The sequence below is a fragment of the Trachypithecus francoisi genome, unplaced genomic scaffold (genome assembly GCF_009764315.1).
Source record: "Trachypithecus francoisi isolate TF-2019V2 unplaced genomic scaffold, Tfra_2.0 Lachesis_group1, whole genome shotgun sequence".
Taxonomy (NCBI): Eukaryota; Metazoa; Chordata; class Mammalia; order Primates; family Cercopithecidae; genus Trachypithecus; species Trachypithecus francoisi.
The window spans coordinates 30,671,577-30,694,623 of record NW_022681454.1 but is presented as its reverse complement, the minus strand read 5'-3'; the positions used below and the strand labels follow the sequence as shown (position 1 = coordinate 30,694,623).

General features: G+C 34.7%; 1 protein-coding gene across 1 annotated transcript in view; it reads right to left on the bottom strand.

The window, feature by feature from the left end:
- Positions 1–14,310: 14,310 nt before the first annotated feature.
- The window catches only part of PCDH7 (protocadherin 7), a 428,925-nt gene continuing 420,188 nt past the window's right edge, over positions 14,311–23,047 (bottom strand). Inside the window, 1 exon segment of the mRNA XM_033213939.1 lies at positions 14,311–18,632. Coding sequence (XP_033069830.1) covers positions 18,256–18,632 — 377 coding nt within the window. The 3' untranslated portion in view covers positions 14,311–18,255.

Sequence of the window (23,047 nt, the reverse complement as noted above, 5' to 3'; positions counted from 1 at the left end):
AATAATTTTTGTACCTATTAGGTTGGTGCAAAAATATTTGCAATTTTCTCCATTTAAAGTAATCCAGTGGTAGAGCAGGATACTGTTGCTCATTTCATCTCATATAAACACAGGCACACACACACACACACTTATATTCTTTACATTGAAAACGCAAATGAACAAACTAAGCTCTAATTCAGAGCACCAGCAGTAACGTAGATGTAGAAGTTTTTTTCCTTGGTCATGTTGGAGAACTGCAGCACACTTAACAAGTTGTGGTTTAACTTTATTACTTTCATACACTTCATTAGCGTAGATAAATTTAAGAGGAAATAATCTGTGCGTATATTATATCAAAAAGATTCCAATCTCTTGAGCTGAAAATCTATTCATAAGATTTTACTACCCCTATATTTAATAAAGAAGGAATCAATTTTTTTTATTTTCTGAGGGGAAAATTTTTAAATGATGTCTTTAGATACCTAATTAAAATGCTTATGTACCTTGCCTAATTAAAAATAGACACTTATTCAAAGTAACAGGATATCTAATTCATCTATGTATAAATAACTCAGCTAAAATGCCTAGAAACAAGGATAAGCATCGTGACTGAACTCTGTTCATGCATTAACCTTCAAATCCCTCCACCCACTGCATATTCACAAGAAAACCTTGTGTAAAACAAGTCCTGTTCTCATTAACTTTTAGAAAAATCTCCAATGGTGGCACAGCATAAAGCGAAAACATCTAAAGCTAAGAATTTTGATTTTTTTTTTTTTGCCCCTAGTGTTGTGACCACAACCCAGAATAAATTAGTCATGCTAGGATCACAAGATGACTTTTTCTCAACGGGCTTGAAGGGGTTCATGAATACAAAATGGACCCAAAGAGCCCGCTTAGTCTCTAGTTGCTGACATGTCTTCAACCACAGAAAAGAGCCTCTATCTTAGAAGACAAAAACTATTTGTGTAAAAACCCCAAACAAACCTTGGATGAGGATCTGGGACATGCGGTAACATTTTTAAATAGTTGAATGAATGAGATAGGAAAGAGAATGTTGACTGGAATATGGAATAACTCAAACTTGGTTTTGAGACTCTCAACCAGAATTTTCTTAGAGCCTAGATCCAAATGTAATTAAGTGGAATCTGTTTTATTCATTGTCTTAGAAGCTTTAAATATGATTCATATTTATCTCCATTTTATAATAGTAGAAGTCAAAATTTCACAATCAAAAAAGAGAGAAAACGTTGTGTTTAACTAAAATAATTTTTTACATTGTCCCTATGGAAATTTTAGATGCATACAGATGCTTGTGACAAAGTGCTTTTTTATAAAACATAACAGGGAAAGTTTAGAATGAAGAAGCAATTTTGTGAATAAATTCTTTCTAAAACAGGCTGAAATTTCTGAACATAGTCACAATAAAAATTTGAGGTCCATTAATTTACAGGATAATTACATTATAGAACCAACGGTTAAGAACACATTTTCAATTATGCTTTCTGTAAATTAGTGAAAAAGCTATCTTCCTTCCCGCCTTCTCTTCTTTCTTTCAAGTTTCGCATCTTACTGGGCCTCAACTACGTGTCATAAACTGGGTTAGTTTATTGTGATATAATATTGAATAATGTAGACAGGTTGTCCTAAGTCCTCTTGGACTTAGAATCTGGATGGAAAGCCTGTCTATTTGTTGATTCTATAATATGAAAGCCATCAGAATTCATACTTGGGATTACAAAAATAAAAATTATACCTTCCCTCTTCAAATTAATGAGTATTCAGTTAGTAAATTAATATTATCCACAATCAAGTTCACCTTCAATTTGACCATGTGACACATATTTCTAGGACTTGAATACTCATATTGACCGACTTGAATTTATTTTTTGGCAACCCTGATATCTTGAATTTTTATCAACCACAGCTTTAAAATTTACACTATATCAATTATAAACAAATATACATAGAAGCTATAATTCACAGAAGCCCAGTAGTATTAAATAGGCCACAAAACTGTGCTCACAGAATCTCTAGAATTATTTAAGACTCCTTGCAAAGATGCAGTTCCACAAAGCTCTGTACCCTGTTCACCTGGGACCACTCCTGAAGTTAGCTTCTCCTCAGCCTCTGAAGTGGCAGTAGATTATGCAAGATAATGAAATGTGTTTGTTTTATGGAAAATGTTTTTTGAAAGATACATTCATTCAGAGATTTAGAAAGCCTATCTTTCGCTTCTGAGAGGTTGTGTGTAAAGAGTCCCCTACCCTTATACGTCTGAAGAGCTGGAGCAAATGAGACTTCACTTTTATTAATAAATGAAGGGTCAGTCATAGTGGCGAGGGGCACAGACTCTGGAGGCCAAAATCTTGGGTTTGAATTTGTAATCCACTGTTGGTGACCTTGAGCAATTTGCTGAATTTTTTTGTGTCTCAGTTTACTCACTTGAAAAGTAAGATGATATGATTCATTCTCATAAGATTGTTTTGAAGGTTAAATAAGTTAATCATAAAACTCTTGGAATCATTCCATACATACAGAAAATCATATACATATGTATACATGTGTGTGTTCATATATATACACTAAATTAATTTTTTTAATTTGAAAATTAGCTGAAATTGAATTGCACAGAGTGAACCGAGAGTAACCAAATAATCACATGTTTAAACTTTACCTTTTTTTACCGTAGACATACATAAATGTTGAATGAATTAAAACATGAAGAGAAGAAAAAAGGATCTGAAGAAGAAAGTCTAGTGTTAAAATTAAATATCCAGAACAACAGAGAAGGCATATGGGAATTACAGTAGAAATGTCATTTAAAATTTTCTCTTATAGATCGTTTATTATGCTGACTGTAAAAGACAGTGCTGACTGTACATCATTCCTTGAAAGAGTATCCTGAAAGTCATGATTGCTTCTGTTGCATTGGTAGAGTTCTGTTTTTGCCAAATGCAAATCAGAGACCTTATTCTCTTAGTAGCCTACTTAAGTAATGGATGGAAGAAGTTTTGACATATATGATACCCTTACTGACTACTTTTACAACACAGGAGTGGCTAAGCAAAATTCACACAAAATTTCAAGAAGGAGCTCAACAATCATTTTTTTTTTTCCTTTGGCAAAATAAAACAGTCACCTCTTCTCTCCCAGTTTAGAGATGTAAGTGAAATTGCTTCTTTATATAAATTCAATAAAACATGTAAAATAAGTAATGACTCTAAAGAAGTTTAAAACAAATATAATTTTGGCATATATTAATTTATATTATTCTCAAAGAAACACTATGGGTATTATTTCTTAAGTATTACAGATTCTGAAACATATTCAAAGCTATGTTGAAGGATATTATAAATAGTGAAATAGACTCAAAAATGTATTATGATCTATTTTTTTGACTCTTGGCATTACTATAAATCATAGTACCTTTTTGTGAGCAGTGAATAAAAATACCTATTAATCTGCAAGTAGTCACTCAACGTTAGTGCATTAATGAACACTGAAATTGTTGAAATACTGAATGATTTAGCAGAACGTGTGTTCAATTACTTCCAAGAATTATTCTATGACTACATGTAGCATCACTCTAGAAATCCTTTAGTGCTGCAACATAGTTTCTCTTAAGATGGAGACCTCAAAAACAAAGATAAGATATTATGGTAAGGAATTTATCAATCAGTATCTTGGGTGCCAATATTTCGTCATTAGCATTTGCGTAATAAGAGATACGGGAAAGATATTGAGAAACCTTTTAATTTTCTGTATCTACCTCTATCTTCATCTTTGTCTCTCCCTCCCCGCCCCCGCTCTCTCTCTCTCTCTCTCTATATGTATGTGTGTGTGTGTGTATCAAGTTCTGTAAGATGGGATATAAATGCAAGAAGCAAATATTCCACTAAGGAAGGTGAAAGATCAAATTATTCTGCTGTGGTCAATACTTTTGATTTTTGTCATTGTTTTTGTTGTATTTTTTGTTTTGTTGTTTTTATTTAATACTTTTGAATTAAAAGGTGTGGATTCAAGAAATAAAATAGGCTAATGTCTGTTTTTCTTCCATAAATTAAGTCATTCTGCTGTGAGGAGGAGTGGAATATGAGGCAAGAAACTAAGAGTGTTTTGTAAAACTCTCTCATACAGGAAAGGATAAATGAAAAAAATGATATTCCTCTCCTCAATCAGAGTTTTGAGGAATAGAGAGATGATTTTTGAGTTGAAACAATCAAAGTATGTACTAGGGAATCTAAGGTTGATGTAAGCCTTGTACCACCATGGGCAGGATTTGAGTAGGTTTTCAGGAAGCACATGTTTTGTGATGAGGGAATAATGTGAAAAAATGGCTTAGTGATTTAAACACAAAGGGCAAGTTCAGAAACAATAAACATGAGTAACTAGAGCAGAGTAGCCATGGGAAGAATTGGGCCAGATACAACTGGAGAGGTCAGATGATACAACAATATGAAAAGAATGCTGGGAATATGCATTTGTTTTCTGCATTTTCTTGCTTTCGATTCTACAGTCAATACCATTAAGCAGGTATTGCAGGTTTAGGATTAAAATGCTCACTAAAAGGCAGATGCTAGGTAAACTCTTTTAGGGCTCCTTGGATACAGCTCTGGGGCTCAAGGCTGCTGAGATAAGGAATAATGTTTAGAGCTTCACAATTAGAAATCAGTCAGCTCAAACCATTTTCTGCCTCTGGGTTCTCCTCCAAATTGGACAGAGGATCAAATTGGCCCAGCTTGAATTCCCTACCCAATATGTGGCCAGGGGAAAATAGAGATGCTTAACCACAGACAGCTGGCAAAGGAAAACTGAAGTGATTTTGCCAAAAGATGGCAGAAGAAAGGCTTGGTTGATGAAATGAGCAGATGTCCACCATTAGTGATGTGTCGAAACAGCAGGGAAGAGAGATTTAATCATATACAGTGTGGATGTGAAAAATGGGGCTAAGAAGCAGGGCACTTACAAAATTGCTGTATTATAGGATGGTAGGCACCCTGCCCCTCTTCTCAAATGTGCTCTAGGAATTCTGAATACTTGCAGGCACTAACTCCGATTTTTCTGTTTTCATATCTTTAACCTTTAGCATTCCTGTTCCCTGTGCTTCAGATACTTATCTTCCCCTTATTGGTTTTCTTACCTCCTCTTAATCTTTGCATGCTGACTTTTAAAGAACCTTCTTTATCATCTTCCCCAGCTGCTTCAGACAGACCAGTCACTATGATTTTATTTATAACTATATCTATCTATGTCACTTTTACTAGATATAATGCCTGTCATCTCTTTCTATGACCCAAAGCAGCAGATTTAAGAATTTCCTGTGGTTGTATCATCATACTTTGTTTCACCTTATCCTGGACTCAACTGATGGCAGCAGGATGACCTGAAAGCAGCCAGTAGGATGACCAGCAGTCTATGCACTCAATCATTCTGTCTACTGTCAGATCGTAACAAGCCTGTCCAATGAAACACAGGCTGGAGAAGGTTAATTAAATTAAATTCAGATTTAAATAGCTACATATGGCTAGTGGCTACCCTGTTGGATGAAGCATGTCTAAAAAGAACAACTAAGGCCACAATAGGAATTATGGAAGCAGAGGCAAAGATGAGCCAAGTGACAGCTGTGGCCAAGAAGACATCAAGGAATCCAAGGCATAAAGGGATTATTAAGGACTAAATGTCTGTGCCTCCCTCCAAATTCATATGTTAAAATCCTAATCCCAATGTGAAAGTATTAAGGATTGGGAGGTAATTAGGTCATGAAAGTAGAGCCATCATAAATGGTATTAATGCCCTTATAAAAGAAACCCCAGAGAGTTCTCTCATCTTCCTTAAGTTATCTGAGAATACAATAAAACATAAGAAATGCAACCTAGAAGAAACCTCTCACCAGAACCCGACCATGCTGGCACCCTGGTCTCAGACTTCCAACTTTTAGAACTGTAAGGAATACATTTCTGTTGTCCATAAGCTTCTCAGTCTATGACACTTTGTGGTAGCAGCCTGAACAGACTAAGATAGTTTATTAGTCAGGGTTCTCTAGAGGGACAGAACTAATAGACTACATATGTGTGTGTGTGTATGAGTTTATTAAATAATACTAACTCATGTGATCACAAGGGTCCCATAATAGGCCATCTGCAAGCTAAGGAGCAAGGAAGCCAGTTTGAGTCCCAAAGCTGAAGAATTTAGAGTCTGATGTTTGAGAGCAGGAAGCATCCAGTGTGGGAGAAAGATGTAGGCTAGGAGGCTAAGACAGTCTAGCCTTTTCACGTTTTTTTCTGCCTGCTTTCTTTTCTGGCTATGCTGACAGCTGATTAGATGGTGCCCACCCAGATTAAGGGTGAGTCTGCATTTCCCAGGCCACTGATTCAAATGTTAATTTCCTTTGGCAACGTGGTCACAGACACAGCCAGGATCAATACTTTGCATCCGTCAATCCAATCAAGTTGACACTCAGTATTAACCATCACAGCTACGAATGAATAGAAGTGTTAAACCCGGATGGTATAATGAATAACCATTCAGTTCCCTGAGGGAAGGTTTTTCAGCTGCTGAGATAGACCCTGAACTTTCGTACTTCTCACAACTATGGAGACAACCTTAGAACGCCTCAATTCTTTGAGACAGCACCAAATAATGTAATTCTTTAATCATAAAATATTCAGATTTTTTTCCAGGAAGGGAGACAGAGAGCAACCATTTGGGGGTTCATCTTCTTACCACTATCCCTGTTACATTTAATTTCCTACACCCTCATCCTTCATTCCCCAAACTCCTCCTTCATGTTCATTCCTTCTCTATCATTTCCTGATCAAAAACCACTTTCAGTTCTTCACGTCTTCTTGTTCTCTCAGATCCTCTAGCCTACATATGCTGCTATCTTTGCCTGAAAATCTCTTCATCCTTCTCCCAACTGTGCATTATCATTCCTAATTGTGGATGCCTCTTTCTCTCAGTGGCTATTCTTGCTGCAGAAATTCAAGATAGATGTCCCACACATTAGTCCAAAGAACCTTTATTTTCTTTGAACATACCATGTACCAAGTGTTATGTGGTTCTTGGTAATTTTGATGATTTTTCCTCTGGATTACCTCCCACCTAGATTATAACTCTATAAGAGAAGGAGCAAGCCATATCTTGCTCACCACTGTACCCAAACATCCAACATTGTATATATCTCATTTATTTTTGTTAAGCTAATAAATTACATCCACATTTCATGGAAGAAATGCACAAAGTCAAAAAAAATTCAGGAAAAAATATAAGCAACTTTTCTGCAAGGTTATGATACATTTTTAGAAAGTGTTTCCTTAATTACATTATTCTTATGTATTTGATAATGAGGATAAACACCTTTAAAAGCTAGAATGACAAGTGACTATTTTCCTACATGACTTTTCCAATTGGTCATCAGAGAAGACTGAGAGATAGTATCACACTTGGAGAAGACTGAGAGATTGTATCACATCCTTGAGAAGATGTTGCTTATTGCAGTATGCTTTCTGATTTGAATCTCAGCCTAGAAATTTTTCTCTGCCTCACACAGTTATAAGCAGGACTTCATATTGGTTAAAACAGAATCAAATTACAGCTAAAAACACATTTTGAGTTAATAGGAACATCTAGACTTTCCTAGATAGACGTTGACCATGGTATGAGTGAAATATATCTGTTCTACCTAATTCCTCCATGCTGGAGATTGTAAATCTGTGTGAGAAGAGTGATACCTCCAGGAATTCTTTCCCATCATGGTGTGGGTGAATAAGTATGGCAGAGAGCAAGCCCTTTTACTTTTTTTATTTTTATTTATTTTGTGATGAGTCCAGTGAAAACAAGCAATGCAAATGCTGTTTTCAAATTAACTTCTGGTAATTCAGCTTTGATTCACTATCCTGAATAATCAGGATTTTATATTTGCAACTCAGGTTGAAATTAACCCTGAAGATATTCTTCTGTATACATTTCTTCTTGCCCTTCTTGAAGAGTTAAAGTATAAATTGGTACCCTCATCTCAATTGAAACACCAAAGCAATGTATGATTCTTTGTCAGTGTTGGGCTTGATTACAATAGAATGAAGATTATTTTTCCACCTGTGACACTGTCATTATAATCATCTGACTTATATTTATAATCAAGTGGGAGTGATTCTCTGATGACTTAGAGCCTTTAAACCTGAGGATAACAAAATGCTGGCTGAGAAGCACATACAAATCCCAAGCAGAGAGAAAAAACAAACCACCTGTTACACTATTTGTTTTCATCTAATAAAATGTAGAGAAAAATAGAAATAATGAGTTTGGAGTGTTCTGGGCAATTTAAGGAAAGAAATCAACAGGCAGTATACTAAACATCTCTCTCTGAGCCCCAGTAATTGACATAGCAGAGGCATACAAAAAAATATGGTTCACTGGAGACTGACTTTCTCTAGATAAGAGCTAGATTGCTCATCCATTTCATCCTGTCTTTGCCAATAACATCTGTAGCCTTGAAGCAAATTTTCCAATATGGTATCATTGTTCCCAATTTCCATTTTTCATTTCTTAATCATCTATGGATGGACAGTATCTCAGTACCTGTCCCATTCAACTGAGAATTTATCCTTTTTTCCTTCAACTATATTTCCAGATTATTTTAGGCAATGAGAACATTGTTTCTTAGACTAGACATAGACTTACATAGTAGTTTTTTCGATAGCTTCACTTTTGGAGGTTCAACAAAATCAACTCACCCCATCTACAACAAAGCTGAAATCTATAATAATTCCCAGATGGAGGCTTTAGAGATAGTTATACTGGTGAATGAATCCAAATAGAAATATCCAGTGAATGTGCTGAAGCACCTATTCATAGTTTCTATGTTGATCACCTACATAATAGGTTTATTGTAGTAGTTGATTGTTTTTGGTATGATTGTGTGCTGTATAATACTTCCCTCAAAATATAAGCTTCACATTTAATTTACCAAGTTAAAAATGTTCACATTTAGCTTTCATATGAATATTATTTCCTTTGCATTAGTTTAAAAACAATCTCTGAAGTTATTTAGCATGTCATTCACTTTGCTGGGATAGAAAATAGCTAATGTGAAATGTCATAAGAAAATGATAATTTAACATTTTTGAAATGCAATTTTCTTTGGGGGCATGATTAGATAAACAATGTCCAGTGCTTTAACATGAAGTGGTGTCTTTTACTATTTTTAAGTTAATTCACTGAACTACCCATAATTTTAAAATATTATCAAAATGTCCACTTTTTCATATTGTTAATGTAAACTATATTCATTGTGTACAATTTGGAAAACACAAATAATAATTATAAGTAAGCTCCAAGAATGCTGTTATGTTCATCGCAGTATTTCTTCTTTTTATTTTGTGCATATCATGCTCTAAATATGAAACTTCATACTTTTTTTATTTAACACAATATAATAAGAACTTATCCATGACATTTAAATACAAGTATGTTAAAATTTTTGATCCAATAGAAAATAGCAAATCTCTCACCTCTAATCCCAAGTGGGCCCTTCTAGAACAAGAAACTCTTTTTTATTTTTTTACCTTTTTAAGCGGAGGATGATTACTGCATTAGGATATGAGCTCTTTTCCAGTAGCCTGAGGATTTTGTGCACATTGACCTGCTTCTCTAGATCACTCCTGTGATCTAGGGCTGAGATTTTTTACATAACTAGTCAGTGGGAAGCTGGTCAATGAGAAGGAAAGACTCTGATAACTAGGGTGACCCCATAATTTAACTTTTAAGCATGAATAATAATGGACGTGTTGGAAAAGCCATAAACCAGTACTGTTCTAGGCAAATGGGAACATATTTAAAGAAGGCATAAAAGGAGAAATTTTAGTAATAAATCCTAAAATTCATATTAGTTGAAATCATTTTGGGTATACCAGGGTCAGTAAACTAAAATCTATTGGCCAAATCCAGCCCCACTGCCTATTTTGTATGTCTTCTCAATGAAGAATGGCATTTATGCATCTAAGTGATCGAAGAAAAAAATCTTCAGATGTTATTCTTTTGTGCCATACAATACATATTGTGTAAGTACCTACACAATATGCTTCATTTTGCATCTTGAATTACAAAGCCTAAAATATTTATAACCTGGCCCTTTATAGAAAAAGTTTGTCACTCTCTGTATATGCTAATATATTCTACTCCAATAACTCACATTGTTTACTACTTTGCTACTTATCCATTTCTCTGATTTGGTGGTTCTCACAACTGAGTAAAATATGGACTCTTGTGAAGAAAAAAACAATATTTTCAAACTCCAGAGAATACAGTTTTTCACACAATACTGAGTAAACATTGACATACAAAGCAAACTTTCATTCTATGAAATTCAGTTTCAGCTGGGCACGGTGGCCCATGCCTGTAATCCCAGCACTTTGCGAGGTCAAGGTGGGTGGATCACGAGGTCAGGAGATTGAGATCATCCTGGCTAACATGGTGAAACCCCATCTCTACTAAAAATACAAAAATTAGCTGGGCATGGTGGTGCGCACTTGCAGTCCTGGCTACTCGGGAGGCTGAGGCAGAAGAATTGCTTGAACCTGGGAGATGGAGGTTGCAGTGAGCCAAGAATGCGCCACTGCACTCCAGCCTGGTGACAGAGTAAGACCCTGTCTCAAAAACAAACAAACAAACAAATAAAGGAAAGAAAGGGAAAAGAAAAAATATGCTGAAATATTACTTTGATCATTATATTAATAAAACTAAAAAATTCTTACAGAATACCTTGTCCCCTAAAAGTCTGTCTTCTCTCAGTGAACCTCAAACACCAGTTTAAGAAATAGCTGTTCTAGCATATCCCAGCTGTACCGTAGGGTCTGGAAAAGCATTTAAATAATTATATTCCTACTAAAGCCAGGTGGTAAAACTATAAATAAATAATCTATGCAACTACTTACTTTCTTTCTTTCTACTCTTTTGCTCTCACTTCCTCTACATAAATGTATTATAAAATGGTTTAAATATGCAGTCAAATTTTTATAACAATCCATAAAATTGCAGTAAATAGATTTTGTGTAATATCATATACAGCACACAGAAAAAAATGACATGGTCCTATCAAGTTATGACAATTTTACTAAGTCTGGGATATTGTAATGCACTTATAGTTAAATTGACAGAATTAACAAATCTGGTTTTTATTTTTATTTTTTAGTTTTCTTATCAAGGATTTCTTTAATGCACTTTTTTTTTTTTAAAGTAGGCCCACTCATTAACACTTTTGTCTTTCAAAACTCATTCTAATCTTTAAGATTATATCTGAAATTACTCGGTTGATCTCATACATCCTTCTTATGACCTTTTTGGTAATGGGTCATTTGAACCATGATAACTTAATGGAAAAAACAAAACTGAACATCATGAATAAACTATAAATCTTTTAGTATCATCTGGTAGTGTTGGGGACAATTTTACATTTATAATCTATCAAGCATCTTCCCACAGGAGGTTCAATAAATAAACAAAATTATTTCTGTGTGGGTCACAGATATTAAAATCAATGAATGAAGAAAATTTACATTTAACCAGAAACACAACAGGAAAAAATAAAATTAGAGTTAAAGGAAAATATAAATAGCTTTCCACATTTTACATTCATATCCATTCCTCACTCCCTGCAGCTTAATTTTATATTATCTTGGCTAATCACTTTTCCTTCCTGCAGTTTATAAACAAGTTTTAGAGTAAAGGATAAAGATAAGAGAAAATAAACAAGCATAAGTTCAGTCCCTATTCACTCGGTTTCTTAAGAGCTCAAGTTAGCTGATACTGTAAATTTACATTAAAATAAAGCTGATTGGGTTGCAAATCCTCTAGACCTTGGTTAGCTACCTAACATCCCCTTGTCTGCTGGGAAGGTGAGGTTTGCTTTTCTTTTCTTTTTTTTTTTTTTTTTTTTTTTTTGAGGCGGAGTCTCGCTCTGTCGCCCGGACTGGAGTGCAGTGGCCGGATCTCAGCTCACTGCAAGCTAAAGGCTTTGGAATGAGGACACGAAAAAGTTAAAGATACAAAAAGAAAATAAAAAAGATAAAAGCTCAATAGACCATTTCTCTGTGAAATCAGCCGAATGAAAACTAAAGTCAATTTGGGAATTCTACCACTATCTGATCAATTTTGATAATGCTGACTGTTGGTCATGATCATTTGAGTTCCCAAAGCTAGACTGACTTTTTATCAAGCCAAGGTCCACCAAATAAATCGTCATTGCCTGATAGACTAGGTCAAGGGTATTAAGCAGGATGAAATTTGGCTATGAGGTTTTCAAGATTTACAATTTGCTGTCTGAAATACTATACAAGTTACAATTACTGCCAGAGTGTGCTGTGCAATGTCAAGTGAAGATAATTAGATGTCTATCTGCATAATTAGTGTACTCTTCCTGAAATTCCCACTTTAACAAATCATTATTTTATTCAGGTAAATGTGAAAAGTTTTTTTTTTTTTTTCTTGTCACCATGGTAAATCATGTAAAATGTTTGGATTAGTACATAAGCCAGTGGAGAGAAAAATGTTAATATTAGTAGAACTTTGTGTTCAAATTTTTATTAACCTGAGAATTATTAAAAGTAAAATCTGCCAGACACAGTGGCTATAATCTCAACAATAGAGAAGGCTGAGGCAGGAAGATCACTCGAGGCAAGGAGTTCAAGACCAGCCTGAGCAACATAGCAAGACCCTGCCTCTACAAAAACAAAATTACCTGGGCAGGGTGGTGGCACCCATCTATAGTCATAGCTACTTGGCAGAGAGGCTGAGATGGGAGGATCCGTTGAGCACAGAAGTTCCAGGTGATGGTGAATTACAATTGAACAACTGCATCCAGCCTGGAGATGGAATAAAGCCCTGTCTCTAAAAATTAATTAATTAAAATAAATTTAAAAATAAGTAAAAATAAATAAAAGTAAAATCTACCTTCATAAATGGCTTATCTAACTACAGTTTACATTATAGATATGAGACTTTTGAGATAAATCTTATAGTAAATGTAAAATATTGTGGTGAACAGGTCATTGTGCTAAAGTCAAACTTCTAAGTTATGAGGTGAAATTCTTCCAAAGAATCAGAGACGGTAAAATAATCAAATCTATGCCTTGGAAGCAGTGCTGTGCAGCTTGTTAGCCACGTTTTTTCCCCTCTCTTATGTGAAAATTTAAAGTCTACTTCATAGTGATCTCATTTTATGTACTGTTCCATCAAAATATGTACTCATGTTTAGTTCTCACCACTAGAAAAGCAGAAAGCCAAAATGAATGGACGTATAATTTCTTCACCCCCCATTCCAACTTGAAGTAGATTGTATCACCATACTTCACCCTAATTCCTTCTTAAGAAAGGCTGCCAGTCAAACTCAATTTACAAAGATATCTTTGATTCAAGAAAGTATACGTCATCTAATATAAATAAAATATATTAAATTTTCACATAAGAAAGGAGAAAAAACCCCGTAGAGAAGCCACAGGCAAAGATCCTTAGAATGTTTTTTTGCACTGGTAGATTTTAGCATTGCTGTTGTGAGATGGGACAGAAATTCCAAGCAATCTGTTAGAAGATACAGAAAGTATTTTCTTTCTCTTTTAAGTCTCTGAGTTGGAAAAAAGGCCATGACTGAGAGATTGAAGAAGAGAAGATGCTTACTCGAATAGATGTCAATTTAATAAATAAAAAAGATAACTATAATAGGAACGTAATTTTATAACAAATAGTAAGTGGAATGATTAAAAATAGATAATAAAATATAGAAAAAATGTAAAAAGTCTAGAAAGTCCATTACAGAAAAAATAAGTAATCAAAGAAAAATTGTATTTTTTCTATATTTACTCTATGATTTCACATGATTTTTTAAAGTCAATAACTTTTTTGTATTTGTTATTAATTTAGATGAAAAACGTGTATTTCCTAAACAAAGACACATTTTGACTTAGGATTACTTTTGTCTTAAAAGTGAAATTTCTGTAGATGCCTCTGAAAATAAATCAATCTTCATATTAATGATAGTAAGTTCCTTTTTCTGCCATACACTTTAAGATAATAAGCTAGTTAGGTAAATGTCTCAGGAATTATTTTGATGAAACTTAAGGATCTGAGTTCTATTTCATTATGAGGCAAAGTAATGTGACAGTTAAGCATAATCCCCCCTAAATCAACAATTGCTGTCACATTAGCTTCCTTGCTGTGTCTTAATTTATAAGGAATCAAACCATCTTAAATCAAACTGGTACATGCATCCATTCACTTTTAGTCCAATCAAAACTGAATTACCTGTCAACAGAGAAGTACACTTACAAGTGTGAAACCATTTGACCATGTTATATTTTAATTTGCAGAGACAAAAATGACAAGCAATTTATTTACATAAAACTGTACAAAAGCAAATTAAATTATGTAAAATATTTCATAAATAGTTGGACGAGTGTTTAATACATTTCGCCATGTTAAGCATAGTTGCGTGCATAGTGACTCATAATAAACGATGATAAATTGTTCTCTGCTTCACTATCAACATCCAAGTAGCAGAACAATAGGCAATGATTAACATTACAAACAGATCGTACCACACTGAATGCAAGTGCTTTAAATGTAGGAAAAGTCTGAAAGTAAACCCTAGGTAGCTGAACAAATGATGCCTTCCTCCAGATGTCATCATTATATCTTCACCTAGGTCACAACTAACAAGCTTTACTATATTCATGATCATCCTCACTGTTTTTTTTTTTTTTTTTTGCTTAAGGACACATTTTCTTATTTATCACTAATAGCATATACCTAAGATTATTTAGGTCTTTGGATTTCTCATGACTATTTTTGGATGGCTGTTTGATTCTCGTCAATTTCTTCTGGTCTGTGTGTTTTATTCTGTATTCCTACAAGACAGCTTCCTAGGGTAGGGTTTTAGTCAGACATCCTCAGTACCATCTTAGTTCCTCTTCCCATAAAAATAATGCCTCCCTTGTTTTCTGAAACTCAGGCAGCAGGCCAGTCAGAAACCATACAGAAATGATATCTGGAGATTCAGAAAGAGCAGTAGATTTTAGACTGAAGCTACAGACATTTTAATACACATAAATTTATATAGTTACTCATTAATTTATAAATGTGTCCTAATGTATAATGCATGCAAAATTCACTTGAGAGTCTTGTGTACAGAAAACAAATATGGTTTATATCCTGTACAACCAAAATGAAACTGTAGCTAAAAGAAACACAACAAAAAAGAAATAAAGGATAAAATTCTAAATCAATATTTTACCTTGCAAAATGGACTGATTTCACTCCTGATAGTATCTCTGTGTTACACTTACAATAAATGCTTTCATCTTCTTAGTCAGATTTAAGCAGCCCATATTACTGCCTTAATTTTGCTTTATGACATAACAATATTTAAGACTGGTCCATTATCTGAGTTTGTCAGAAGGCAAATTTTTAATATATTATTTATTATTTTCAGAAAATAAACATGGACAAATATACAGGATCAAAAAAGTTGGGAATAGCCCATTTCCCCTCATTGTCCAAACCCAACAACCGTTTTTTTACCGTAACAACAGGTATAAAAGGCACAGTTGCTTATTTTGCATTCACTCATTTATTTATTTTTTTTGTTTCTTTTTATTGATTTTTTTTTTCAAAAGCACTCTATATATGGAGTGGCACCAGATTTAACCTATTCAAAATAAAAGTCATACAAACACAAAATATATTTCTGTGTCATGCCAGCTCATTATATAATAAACATGTTATGATAGCTAATTCTACTAGAATTACTGTGAATACTTACAGTACACTGAATTTTATTCTTTCACACCCATTTTAGTTCTAAAGAGAGGTTCACGAGTTAAATGACAATGGCATGGCTATCTTGAATGGGGTGCAAACATCATTGGAAATGTGGATCCAATTAATCCGAAGGTCCGGTGTGACCCGTATTAGTTTTATAGACAAGAGAAGGGTTTAAGATAGAGTGAAATGAGCTATCAGTGGTTTCAATGTCTCATGAAAGAAAGAAATGCATTTAAAAAAAAAAGTTTGTCAAACATCTGTGTTATGCAATTGAGTATTTTCTTTGTAACGTGCAAGAAAAAATATGTATACATTTCATAAGTATCTTTAGAAGTATTTTGTCTTAATAGGTACATACAGATTATACAAGGCAGAACTGCTTTAATGCAGTTTCCTAACAAAGTACTAGAATTGCATCTTTCCATAGTGTAAATAATAATCAAACATAAACATGTTCAATTACTGATATTTTAGTCCAATGTTTTTTGTTTCAATTACATATCTTTTTGCATCCTACCTATTATACATAAACTAACATCAAAATGAAAACTCCATTTAAGAAAGAGCATGAGGAAATGACCCCCAAAGAGTACCCCATCAAACAGAGAAGTTGTTTTCAAAGTATTTTGAGGACCTATACTGAATTATCAACCTATATTCCAGGCTGTGTCACTTTATAGTCTAAGAAATTCTGCAAAGCATGAAACTACCCAAAGCTAAATTGTTTCTACAGTTTGCTAGAGAGCCATCAAGGCTATGCCTTAACCAGCTTACAAACATTCAGTGATGAGAGTTTGTTCTCCTCACACCTGTTATTCCCTATTCTGTCCATGGATTGTCACTTTTGTCTGAATGTCCCAGCTCAATATTCAGCCATATTAGGTTATCCTCTATAGAGCCAGTAGCTCAAAATCTGCATATTCTGTTTCTTCTTATTGCACTGGAAAAACTCTGCTTTTACCTTTGCGATATACATCCTGTGAAAAATGTCATTGCCTAAAACTCCTTTCTTTCATGTTCAGTCTAGATTTGTTTAAAACATATATTAAATAATGTTCAAATCACATTAGTGATAAAGTCAACCAGGGTGTCACCTTGTTTCAATGTTGTTAGTCTCAAAATATTTCTATACTGCACACAATTCAAAATTAATGCACTTGTGGTGCATGAAAGTGTGCACTGAACAAGTTAAAAAAATGCAATTGTAATTTAAAATGTGGATAAAAAGAGCAGTAAGCATAGCCTGGATTCTAAAATGATCATCGTGGACTTAACTAACAAGACTATATGGCAATGCATCTTTCTTAACCTATCCATGACCCATAAATACTATTTTAAAACATGGAATCTTCCCTGATAATATTACCTGAAACTAAACTTGAACCTCAACCAATTGCCTATTATAATACCAAAAATATATCTCACTAGTTTTCATTTTCTGAGCTTTCAAATAAAATCCATTTTAAAAGAAGGAACATTTTACTGGGCACTATAAAATGAACTAGTGTTTGATTGTTTCTGTGCATACATGGGTTCAGTTGCTTTTGTTGCTTAATGGTTTTCCACGTCAAGACCAAATCAACTTTATGATTTCCCTGATCTGCCATATGATCTTTGGCCTCTGGATGATACAATTGTTCAAGTTAGTTAATAATAGTGGTCTTGTTCTGAAAAAATATATATAATTTTTTAAGTCATAATTAGTGAAATTGATACATGTAATCAAGACTGCATGTATACTGAGAATATTTGGTGAAGGTATGGAATTGAAGTTGATGCTCTTAACCTGAAAATAACAACATATGGCAATTTAGGACTGCAATCACCCACTGAGTATTGTTTTGCTCTTAGTCTTTGTTGGAATATTAAAGCTTTGATCTTCCCAAAATGCTTTTTAATATAGTCCCTCTTTCTAAGGACTGTACCTTTAGAGGGACTCTATCACTTTCAGAGGATTGCCTTTGATGGTGATAAACCATATTCTGATGGTATGTCTGAAATACATTTTATCTGTCCTGCTTATTTTTGACCAGCCGGATGACACTCGAACAAAATCAAAGTGACTAAAATCATGCTTCAGCTTAGGGATAATGAAAGTGTGTTGTGTTCTGCTAATCAGGCTTCGTACAGTTACTGTGGAAGAAACTTGCAACTATCCCCCCCTTTTTTTTCTTTTCTTCTTTTTTTTTTTTTTTGGAGAAGGTTGGGGAAGAGAAAGTGAGTGTTGGGAATCAGTGAAGGGGTTAGACATGCAAGTAACAAGGATGGTTTCTACATTGTACAGTAGAATCAGGCTAACAGTATCACTAAAGGCCTGATCTGGAGGCAGAAGTGGCAGGCAAAGCTTTGTCTCTTTGGTAGCCCCCTCTTTGTGATTAAACGTTTTGCTTTGTAAGGTTTTTTTGCCCCTTATTCTCCTTTTCATACATGTAAAGAACTTTGCTGTTGCTCCTTTATAGCCTACAGGTAAACTTCTCTTCTAGTGAGAGTATTGACAGGAGATGGCTTATATTCCCCTGTTTTTGTAAGGGGAATATCCTCAGGGTTGGCTTCCTCATTTTTGCTGAAACTAGCTGCACTGAAGGTCTCATAGGATGAGGTCAACTTTTTGTTCAGGAGGTTTCTGTTGCGGTCACCCATGATGGCGGCATCCCCATTGGCCAACTTTTCCTGGCTTCCTCGTTCATCAACAGGCATGAAAGTGGAGAGTTTAGGCTGGCTCTTCTTCCTCTCTGGAGAAGTGCGGACTGGCATCCAGCAGGAGTCTGAGTGGCCATACTCATCACACTCACGAGTGCACTTCCCAGTCAGGGCTACATCTGGAAGAGGCCTTGAGTCTGAAATCCAAGGAGAATAAGCCATTAGGATTTGACACTCCTCAACAGGCTCCCCTGATCTATATGAAATTGGAGGAAATATATATATTCCTTACCATCTTATTTCTCATTTCCCAACACCCTCTAGCTCATCATTCCACAGGACAGCTTTTAATCTCATGTGCATGAAAGATAAGGTTTTGCAAAGACATCCCACATTATAGAATAGGAAAGTAGACAAAATGATACATTTAAGTGTGTAGATGAAACAGATATATGTGTGTTTGTTACAGGTCAGGGACATGAAGCTATTCTCAATTAGAAGCTCTAAATACACAGGTAAATTTGTGTGGGTGTTAATATTTTCCACATCCATAAGAAAAATTATTAAATCCAAATAGACAATTTTCTGGATTTATAAATTATTCCAGAAGTGGTGTGCTTTTGCCAATTGAATTTCTTCCTGCTTATACATTATTCATAGAATGCAAATATGCAAAACCTTATATTTAAAATACATTCTAAGACATGGGGTGACTCATAAGTAGAACCAAATTGACAGCACATTATGTGGTAAAAAGTAAAAAGCAAGGAACCAGTAATTATAGGTATAAGCATACTAGCAATATCATACACCTGCCCACCCTAGCCCATATCCCCTCACCCCCCCCACCCCACCATGCCAAATGACCTAATATGTGCTGATGTGTTCACATCAAAATGCATTGGCCATATTATCTGAATGTAATGTACTGGGTGAATATAGGTAAGTTATTAAACTTTGGATGAACTAGCATGTACTCCTAATTAATGGTACTATCCAATGGAATGGGAAATGACTTTTACTTCTAAAAGGCTAAATTATGTCCAAAGAATTCTTAGGAAACAAGATTAAAGATGACAGTTAATAATTACCTGTATGTATAATTGAAAGCATGTGTCTGTCTTTGGAGAATGGTTATGTATTTTCTAAATATTAAAAATGTTTTTACAGACTTTGTTTGAGAAAGAGAGAATGGGAGAGAGAAAAACCTGTACTACTTCAATAGGTTCTGAGACAGTAACCTGGAGGGTTTTATTTAAAATGTTTTATTGTTTTTCATTGCCAAACAAAAGAACATAATATGACTGCATTCCAGTTATTGTCACATGGTATCATTTTATTATAAGGCTTAGGACTTAAAGACTGACAAATTTGACCTCTGAAAATATATTTGTAACCAGTGGAATCAGTGAGATGTGCATATGCACAATCCATAGATTCATTTAAAATAGAAGAGGAAGTTATTTAAATTATTCCCAAGATATGTACACTTTCTGCTTTTGCTTCCACACACCATCCCCTGTAGTTTAACATTTGTATAGGATATTTTAGACATTTTACTCGGCTAAATCTCCTAAATGAAGTCTCTCCACTAATGTTTGTCATTTTTTCCTTCAATGATGGGTAACTGAACTATTGACATTTGTTGGCCCATCGATTATTGAAACAGTGTCCTGGGATTTTTATGCCCTTGACTAAGCGTTCACACGGAAATTCTAGTGTCCTACACAGGAAATCTAGAACCATCTGACCCTTTCCTGTAGGTAAAATGTAAGGTTAATTATTTACTCCAGTTGCCCATGCTGCCATTTGACTTCTAAGTGAGCAGATTCTCTTAATTTTTTCATCAAAATAACAAAGTACTTTCCCACTTTATTTTTTACCCTAAAGTGTCTGTTTCTCAAATAAGTATTTCAGATGCATTGTAAAAATCGAATTATTGACAAATTTTATTAATACTTTTGGTAATCTAGTTGGTTTAAATGAATAAACTGCAAGTTCTTTGAGAATATTTGCTATCTTGGGATACTTTATTTATTTATTTATTTTTTAACCTGACCTAAATGCTTTGAACAGGGGGAGAAAAAGCATAGAAATGCAAAGTGTAAAATCAGGTCTGCTTTTTATTCAAAATATTTCCCTTTTTCCCCACTGCTTCAACAAATTCAAATTGTTCCTCTTTTCTTACGATAGTGAATAGCAAGGGCATGGGAAAATAATCAGGAATTTAGCTTCTGAAATAGAAAAAAAAAAAAATGAATGTGATTGTCATTCCCTGCAGAAATGACCCAGAATTATCTCCAATCATCTCTCCACATTTATGTCTCACACAATATGTCAGTTCACTTACACAGTGACTTGTACAGGTGGCTGCTTTTCAGGGATTAATTTGTGTTTTGAGTTTGAAATTCCTTGCACTTGTTTTCCTCTTATTTGAGATGCATTTATAAACAGCTTGTAATTCTATATTCTTGCTCAAATGAGTCTTCTTACTTTTTAACTCGTGTACCTAAACTACCTACAGCTCATAAGAGATTATACTCATTTATTAAATAGATTGACTGAATCTCCAATCAGTTATAAGTGAGATGCTCTTCAGTTCTTTCCTTCAGTCTTTACTTCATAGTCTGGAGTATTTTATGCCAAAATTGATTTCCTCTATTGCTTTTAACGAAAGGCAGCTTGTCTTCTCTGCCATCATATGCATGCAAGCTGCCACATCTCTATCCAAGAAGCATGATTTTTAATAAGGATCTCCTGTCATTTCCAAAGTAAAACACTTGATTGGGCACCACAGTGGAAGTTGACAAGCCTAATTGGCTAAGACATGTTGCAGTGTTTGTCATCAAATTTAGAAAAATAATCAAGAAGGGCTACAAGAGATTCATCACAAGTAATCAAAACTTCCAATTTGGTTGACTAAAGTGAATCTTCAAAAGAAATACCAATGATTAACAAATGCAATCTGTATTACGAAGCAACCTTATTAAAGAAGGGCATGAGCACAAAAGTATTTTTCTTTGTTTACATATTTTCTTATTTTAATTACGCATGCATATATTATGAATTTTTTCAACACAACATTTCTGCAGGATCTTAGAGAATCATCAAATGCAATTCTTTCTTCTTTCCATAAAAGGCATACTTTTAAACTGTCCTATTTTTTTGTGGCATTATAAAGGAAAACCTTTCACAATTAGTAACTCTTCTTAGTCTTTCACTGAAGGATTTGTTTAGAATATTCTTTTATGCCTTAGTACTGTTCTTTTAAATTTTGATCTCAGTGAAGATGGAAGACACCTGATCACAAATCTTAACTGGCATTGAGTAAATCAATACAAATCGACAGTAGGAGAAGAAAATAATATTCTCTGTAAGCATTTTCCACAATAAAGCCAGTTCTTTAGAGATTTTGTTTGTTTGTTTCTGTATTTCTCAATGCCCCCCCACCCCATCAATCATATCAAACCTTGAGAAGACTGGAAGTAAAAAAATGGTATCCATCAAATCCTGTTCTTGCTTAACATTCCTTGCAGAGGTTTCCATTTTAATCAAGTTATGCTATTTCCCAGAATCATTGCATCTTATTAGAAAGTTAAGATCCTTTCCTAGACATAAGGTTAATGTCCCTCTTGAAAGCAGACAGTTTTTTTCTTTTCTTTTCTTTCTTTTTTTTTTTTGAGACAGGATCTTACTCTGTTGCCCAGACTGGAGTGCAGTGGCGCAATCTTGCCTTACCTCAACCTCTGCCTCTCAGGCTCAAGCGATTCTCCTGCCTCAGCCTCCTGAGTAGCTTCAGTTACAGGCGCGCACCACTACCACCTGGCTAACTTCTGTATTGTTTCAAAATACAACAGGGTTTCACCATGTTGGCCAGGCCGGTCTTGAACTTCTGACATCAAATGATCCACCCACCTCAGCCTCCCAAAGTGCTGGGAGAAAGTAGACAGTTTTTAAGACATCATACTAGCAAACGACGTTAGAACAATTCATAACACATGAAGTACTTCCCACATGAAGTTCATCTCTTTAATTTACCACCTCAATCATATAGCAAGGAGGATGGAACAGCGAAGGGGTCCAAGCTAAGAGAAAGCTGAAGCCAAAGAATAAGTGTTTTGACTTTCAACTTACTGTTTTCCCACCACAACACATTGCTTCTTCTTAAAATATAACAGCTGAGTTATTTAGAGGTCAATTACTGCTACTCGTAACCATCAAAATAATCTACAGTCTGCAGAGAAACAGAAAAAAATCTGAATAGCACAGGACATAGATGCCACAGAGTCACAAATTTTAATACTTAGTGAAAAGAATGACACAACCTCCCTAAAACTACACATTTCGGAAAGTGGGGAAAATTATATGTTTTCCTAAGAAGTCAGATTATCTCTCAGAAACAGACTTTTTTTTTTTTTTTTTTTTTTTTTTTTTTGAGACGGAGTCTCACTCTGTTGCCTGGGCTGGAGTGCAGTGGCCGGATCTCAGCTCACTGCAAGCTCCGCCTCCCGGGTTCACGCCATTCTCCTGCCTCAGCCTCCCGAGTAGAGACTACAGGCGCCCGCCACCTCGCTGGGCTAGTTTTTTGTATTTTTTTTTTTTTTTAGTAGAG